At 51.0% G+C, this 6,958-nt stretch overlaps 1 protein-coding gene across 2 annotated transcripts; it reads left to right on the forward strand.

Moving 5' to 3' along the window:
• The first annotated feature begins 744 nt into the window (after positions 1-744).
• Positions 745-5,790, forward strand: btbd9 (BTB domain containing 9). 2 transcript variants are annotated; one of them, XM_020700251.2, is made up of 11 exons: positions 749-986; positions 1,100-1,287; positions 1,917-2,280; positions 2,704-2,971; positions 3,046-3,265; positions 3,332-3,451; positions 3,521-3,630; positions 3,829-4,018; positions 4,093-4,200; positions 4,392-4,470; positions 4,681-5,790. In XM_020700251.2, exons 2-11 carry the CDS (start codon positions 1,103-1,105, stop codon positions 4,870-4,872), a joined length of 1,836 nt encoding a protein of 611 aa, XP_020555910.1. In that variant the 5' UTR covers positions 749-986; positions 1,100-1,102; the 3' UTR covers positions 4,873-5,790. The 2 variants fall into 2 exon arrangements, with proteins under 2 accessions (XP_020555911.1, XP_020555910.1); XM_020700252.2 differs by lacking the exon at positions 4,681-5,790 and having other exon boundaries at positions 745-986; positions 4,093-4,299; positions 4,392-4,482.
• The last annotated feature ends 1,168 nt before the right edge of the window (positions 5,791-6,958 follow it).

Consider the following 6,958-nt stretch of genomic DNA (forward strand, 5'->3'; position numbering starts at 1 on the left):
GCTGTCTGTGCCTCATACACCGCAGACGCCGGACAGTCTCAAAGACTAATAAACAGGAAAAGAACCAAAGATTCCTTTTCTAGATCAGGTCAGTTCATTCAACCACACTTAAACAGCCCAAACAACATGGAGGTCACTTCTGCTTCCAGCCCTCTCACTCAAGGTTTCCCCCCCAAAACTCCCCACTTCCCATGAGTCTTAGGGGCTAAAGGCGGGGCTAACCCCCAGGTCGCTACAATATAATAAGATAATCGACTCCAACTGTACCTTTTGTAAAAGAACAACCAGAAAACAATCAGGCACCTATTTTGCACGTTTTATAAATCACAAATTAGACTCACAATTTCAGATGAAATTTGAATATATCATATTTGGCCTACATGAAAAGAACATAAAATCAAACATAAAAGTAGCAATTAATCTAATTATATTTATTAGGTAAGTTTTCATTTACTATATTACTATACATTTATACTTTACTCGTACTCTCTGAGGTAGATCTGATACATTTATTTATACCATACATACTATACCATTACTATACATTTTCAATGCATAGTAATGTGTTTTTGTAAAATTTCTTTTGTAATACATGTAGCATCCCCTGGCATTGTTATGACTATTGATCTTGTCATGCATATTTGTTCTATTTGTTTTGAACAATAAAGTTCAAAAAAATATTCAGATTGTTTCAGAAAATCAAGGACGTTTTCAGTAACAACAGCGCCCTCTGCTGGCCGTTCGTGATACGTTGCGATGAAGAAATCTTTGTTTATCCTCTTTTCCGGTAGGGGGCGATAAAGAACCGTGAATTACGTCAAAGAACCGGAAGTTGATGTCCGTCGGCCAGCATCCGTTTCCGCTGCTCCGATGTAGGAGGGATCGGCTCTTTTGAGCTGTTTTTCTTTTTATTTCTTTAAAATCTGATCTGTGTGGCGCTTTTGGAAGAAGTTTCGTTCGTAAGGGAGGTGCGCGGTGGCTGCTGGGTAAGTTTGGAGGGCGAATGACGGCGGTGAGCGTGAGGTGAAGCATCACTCCGTGGCTTCCTGACGGTGGCTGTGGGTTAGCCTAGCGGGAGCTAACGTCTGGTGTCCGGCAGACCATGAGCAACAGCCACCCCCTGCGGCCGCTGGCCTCCGTGTCGGAGATCGACCACATCCACCTGCTGTCGGAGCAGCTGGGCGCGCTGGTGCTCGGGGAGGAGTACAGTGACGTCACCTTCATCGTGGAGGGGAAGCGCTTCCCGGCGCACCGGGTCATCCTGGCGGCGCGCTGCCACTACTTCAGGTAAACAAGCGGCGGTTCTAGTCTGACGGAGAACCCGCAGAGCGCACGGGGACGTTTACTCACGTCATCGTTCTAGAGTTCACCCATAACGTTCCTGCGGGTTTCAGGACTTTAGGTTCTTCAGGATCCATACGGTTCTCCATCATATTTATTCATGGGGTTCTGTGTTCTGGGGAGAAGACAGGTGGAGCGTTCCTAACAACACTTATGGTCCACCACTGTGTATTATGTGGTTCTAGATACAGGTTATTGCCTGGTATTCTGGAGGACAGCTTTAAATCAAGGAAATAAGAATCAGTATTTTGACAGAATCAAACGTTTATTCAATGAAGTGATCAGAAAGATCAGTTTGACACGTGTCTTCCTGTCATGGTCTTTGCCCCCGGGGGGGTAAAGAGGCTGTTTTAAGGTCATTTGACTCTGACTGTTCCTTTCTGTTCTGTTTGCATCATGGATCTGATGGATTTGTTAGCTCAGATTGACCTGTTGGGTCTCATGGATCCGTTAGATCCGATAGACTGGTTAGACCTGATGGATCGGTTGGATCCGTTGGGTCTGATGGATCTAATGGCTCTGAGCTCCGGGGCGTTCAAGTGTCCTTCACATTAATGTTGGCGTGGCCCCTTCAGGGCCCTGCTGTTCGGTGGGATGAAGGAGTCCCAGCCCCAGGCCGAGGTGCGTTTGGAGGAGACCCGAGCTGAAGCCTTCTCCATGCTGCTGAACTACCTGTACACGGGCCGGGCCAGCCTCAGCTCTGCCCGGGAAGAGGTTCTGCTGGACTTCCTGGGTCTGGCTCACCGGTACGGCCTCCAACCTCTGGAAGACTCCACCTCCGACTTCCTGCGGACCATCCTGCACATCAACAACGTCTGCCTGGTGTTCGACGTGGCCTGCCTGTACTGTCTGAGCGCGCTCAGTGCAGCCTGCTGCGCTTACATGGACAGACACGCCCCTGAGGTGCTGAACTCAGACGGGTTCCTGACGCTCTCCAAGGTAAACTCCTGTTCATACATATTAATCTAACGAATGCAGCTGAAGTGTGAGGAAAAGTATCAGTATCACCTGGACCGGTTCTGCAGCTCATCAGAGACCGGATCAAACATTCAAACAGAAGAACTTCTAGATACAAATGTTTTCATCTGTCTTGTATATTCCTGTAAAAATTCTTCCTAAAGCTGGCTTCATATTCCTTCCTTCAATCCTAGAGACGTTTCTTCTCCTTTGGTCTCAAATGTGTAAATATTTGTTGAACCCACAGAGACATGGAATATTTGTTTCTATTGTGGTTCTTCAAAGAACGAGTTCTCTAGAGGCCTTTCATGTCCTAGCCCCGCCCCTTCCTGCTGTCAGCCTATGGTACTCTGGAGCAGGTGGTTGTGTGTCCTCACTTCCTCTTAATGGGGGGGCTGTGTGCAGGTCGCTCTGCTCACCGTGGTCCAGCGGGACTCCTTCGCTGCCACGGAGAAGGACATCTTCCAGGCGTTGTGCCGCTGGTGCCGCCACCACCAGGATGGAGACCACACCCAGGAAGTGATGTCAGTGGTGCGCCTGCCGCTCATGACGCTGACGGAGATGCTGAACGTGGTGCGACCTTCTGGCCTCGTGAGTCCGGATGACCTGCTGGACGCCATCAAGACCCGCTCCGAGAGCCGCAATATGGACCTGAACTACAGAGGGATGCTGAGTGAGTCCCCGCCTCCGTCGCCGCCTTTGGTCCTGCCCCTCAAACTCACAGCAGGAATCTTGGAATCATTTCAGTTCCGGAAGAGAACCTCGCCACCATGAAGCACGGAGCCCAGGTGGTCAAAGGCGAGCTGAAGTCGGCGCTGCTGGACGGAGACACTCAGAACTACGACCTGGACCACGGCTTTTCCAGACATCCCATCGAAGAGGACGGCCGGGCCGGCATCGAGGTCAAGCTGGGTCAGCCGTCCATCATCAACCACATCCGCCTCCTGCTTTGGGACCGGGACAGCCGGTAAGGAGCTGCCGTCAGTGGAGACGTTCTCCGCTGTTCTGCTTTTAACGCCTGCTGCGTCCGCAGCTCGTACTCCTACTACGTGGAGGTGTCCATGGACGAGCTGGACTGGGTGCGGGTGGTGGACCACTCCAAGCACCTGTGCCGCTCGTGGCAGAACCTTTACTTCACGCCACGAGTCTGCAGGTGAAGCCGACTCTGAAGGAACGAGCGGCCCGGTTCTGCAGGAAGAAACTAAAAGCTTTTCTCCGTCAGGTACGTCCGCATCGTCGGGACCCACAACACGGTCAACAAGGTCTTCCACCTGGTGGCCTTTGAGTGCATGTTCACCAGCCGCTCCTTCACGCTGGAGAACGGCCTTCTGGGTAAGTTTCACTGGTTCCGATTCCGAGAACCGCTTTGGTTATGGTCCGGTTTGATTTACTGTGTAGAACGGAGGAGCAGAATCCTGAATGTTTACATGAAAACGGTATTTTTCTGGAGTTGAAGGGGGATTGAGTCATGTCACGGATCAAATGTTCGCTGATGGAGTCCATCCCTTCATCTGCTGCTTTCACCTGCAGTTCCTGCGGAGAACGTCGCCACCACCGCCTGCTGTGCCAGCGTCGTGGAGGGCGTGAGCCGCAGCAGAAATGCCTTGCTCAACGGTGACACTCGCAACTATGACTGGGACTCGGGGTACACCTGCCACCAGCTGGGCTCCGGAGCCATCGTCATCCAGCTGGCGCAGCCGTACGCCGTGGGCTCTCTGAGGTAGATGTGATCCTGACGCCCGCCGGTCTGCTGAAACGCTCTGACGGACAGAACCCTCCCCCGCTCTGCTTCAGGCTGCTGCTGTGGGACTGCGACGAGCGCTCCTACAGCTACTACATCGAGGTGTCCACCGACCAGCAGCACTGGGTCCGGGTGGTGGACCGGACCAAGGTGGCGTGTCGGTACGGAGTCGCCTTCATCTTCGTCGCTTTGATTCCAGACTCGGGATGGATTTTCACCTCTTAATAAATAATTGATTTGTGTAAAAACATCAAAGAAAGGTCGTTAAAGTGAAGCAGATCAAAGACGTGAGGAAAGCATCAAAGGTTTCTGCGTGTCTGATGAAGATCATGTGGTTCCTCCTCTGTCTCAGATCCTGGCAGACGCTGACCTTTGATAAGCAGCCCGCCTCCTTCATCCGCATCGTCGGGACTCACAACACCGCCAACGAGGTAACGTCTCACCTGCACCTGCCCCACAGGGGCGAGCAAGGGCAGAAGAGGGAGAGGGGGTAGATCAGGAAAAGAATGGAGGCAACAAGCGGTGGAACAGGCGGAGTGTGTGTGGGTGTGTGTGGGGGGGTCGCCCTTTGGTGTTTGACATGCCCGATGGGTGCACGTACGTGTGCACGTGTGTTGATGCCCTGTGTGCGTTTCCTGAAGGTGTTCCACTGCGTTCACTTTGAGTGTCCGGCCCAGCTGGACACCGAGGTCACTGAAGGTTCTCCGGGTTTGGACCCGTCGGATTCTGGGGGGGCCGCCCCGCAGCAGCAGCGGTCCCAGCGGGCCTCGCGCTCCCACAGTCTGCTGTCCGGCCAGCCCTCCTCCTCCTTCTCCTCTGCACCTCTCCATTGAAAGAAGCCCCTCCCCTTCCGCAGACAGGTGTTGCAGCACCTGCCGTGCTTTTTGCACAGACTCCACCGCTCAGATTGCACTGTTACGATGCTGCCGGACGCTCCGCCACAGCAGCGTGGAGCGCAGCTCTCGTCTTCCCTGGTCAGTGTGGACGGTTCATGGAGGTGAAGCGTGCAGCCGCAGGAAAGACCAGCGGGGGGAGGGGTCACATGGCATCAGACATGTTTTTCTAAACAATGACCTGAAAAGAATATTTCATATCGTCCAGTCAGCAAAGCCGTTTTCTCAGTACTTTGTAGGAAATACCCGAGTGCAAAACGCATCCAGGAAATCCCAGACTTTCACAATAAAACACTGCTTTGCTAAGAAAACACAAACCTTTGCCGATAGTTGTGTGAGTGATGAGAGCAGAAGGTTGTGGTCCGGGACCGTTCTGAAGGACGGCCCGCCCCCTCTGGACAGAGAGAAAGCTGCAGCTTCACACTGTGGAACCAGCAGGAAGTGACACTTCTGACCGCGTTCAAAGTTTTCCTGTTTGTGTTTTTGAATGAAGCTGCTGTGCATCAGCGTCCTGCGTGTGTTTGCACTTTGAGTCCATGTATTCTAAAACCTGAAACACTTGGAGTGGCGTTTTTTTTGGTTTAGACGTGTATTTAAATGAAATGGTTGAATGAATAAACCGGGTTTAGTTCCGGTCAGACTGTGATGTAGAAGCTGGGAACCGGTTTGGTTCCTTTGGCAGATGTTTTAAAAACTGATGTTTTTTTTATTTCTTGTTCTGTAATTTCCTCTTTCGTACGTGACGTTTCTGAGGCGCTGCATTCATCTGAGGTTGTCTCCTGACGGTTCCTCCTTGTGACGTCATGATGACGTCACTCTGTGAGGCTGTGTCATTAAACGTTGCCACTCTGCAGCCCATCGTCTGTTTCTTGTCTCTGAAGCCGTTTCCATGGTTACTGCCCCAAAACCCGCTGTCTCATAGTCATAGTTATGGTTTCACAGATGTCAGTTTTGAGAGAGTGGAGTGAGAAACTTCATCTTCAGGTTCATAAGGAACGCGTGATGTGGTTTCCGGAAGATGGCGGAGTGAGTGGTGGTGTTTGAGGCAGGGTCTGAAAGAGAAACCAATTTTTGTGTCCAATTAGGAATTTGGGTGAGACCAACCTTCCCCAGAAGTGTCAGAAAATCAATATTAGGAAAGAAAAAAAAAACGGATTACTCCAGATATATTTTTCACGTTTTTTCTCTACTGCATGAAGAATGGCTAACCCAAGACAAGCTAACGTTAGCGACCATGATTATGACCTCCCGGCTCTTGAAAACAGCTGTGAGGAAGAAGAAACAGTGCAAATGGAGCAAACGGTTACTGAGGATGTGAATGACCCGATCTGCTTAAACAGCCCAAACCCAAAAAGAACGAAGAAACGAGGAGCCACGAAAAAACAAGATGGCGCTGGTGATGCTAGCCTCACTCACGCCATGCAGGCTATTCTAACCAGATTTGACGGCCTTGATTCCCGTATGGATGAAATCCAAACAGCTCTGAAAAGATTTGACGACTTGGAAAAGAAATTGGAAGGCATAGAGAATCGGATGGATGGGATTGGAAAATCTACAAAAGAGAACACAGAAAATATTGTGAAGCTGCAAGAAGAACGCGTGGAGCATCTCTCATTAGAAAACAAAGAGTTGAGAGAGAAATGTCTGGAGAGCGAAAGATATAAGAGGAGATGGGACCCGCTGCTGATGGGGGGGCCTGAGAAAGACAAGGAAAACACCAGAGAGGTCCTCCTCAGCATCCTCACCAGAGTGGTTCCGATGTCTGTGGAGAAGCTCCGGGACACCGTCGACACCGTTCATCGGCTGGGAAAAGAGGCGCAGTGAATAACAACACGCCAAGAGCCATAATCATCCAGTTTGCAATGCGCACGGTGAGAGACGAAGTGTGGAGATAATCCAAGGAAGACAGAGTCTGCAAAGAGATGAAGATCTACTTCAGGGAGGACTTTTCCAAAGAAGATCGGGAAGCAAGAGCCAAACTCTGGCCGATGGTGGAGCGAGCCAGACGGAGCGGGAAGAGAGCCTT

Source organism: Oryzias latipes, chromosome 24 (assembly GCF_002234675.1).
Source record: "Oryzias latipes chromosome 24, ASM223467v1".
NCBI classification, from domain to species: domain Eukaryota; kingdom Metazoa; phylum Chordata; class Actinopteri; order Beloniformes; family Adrianichthyidae; genus Oryzias; species Oryzias latipes.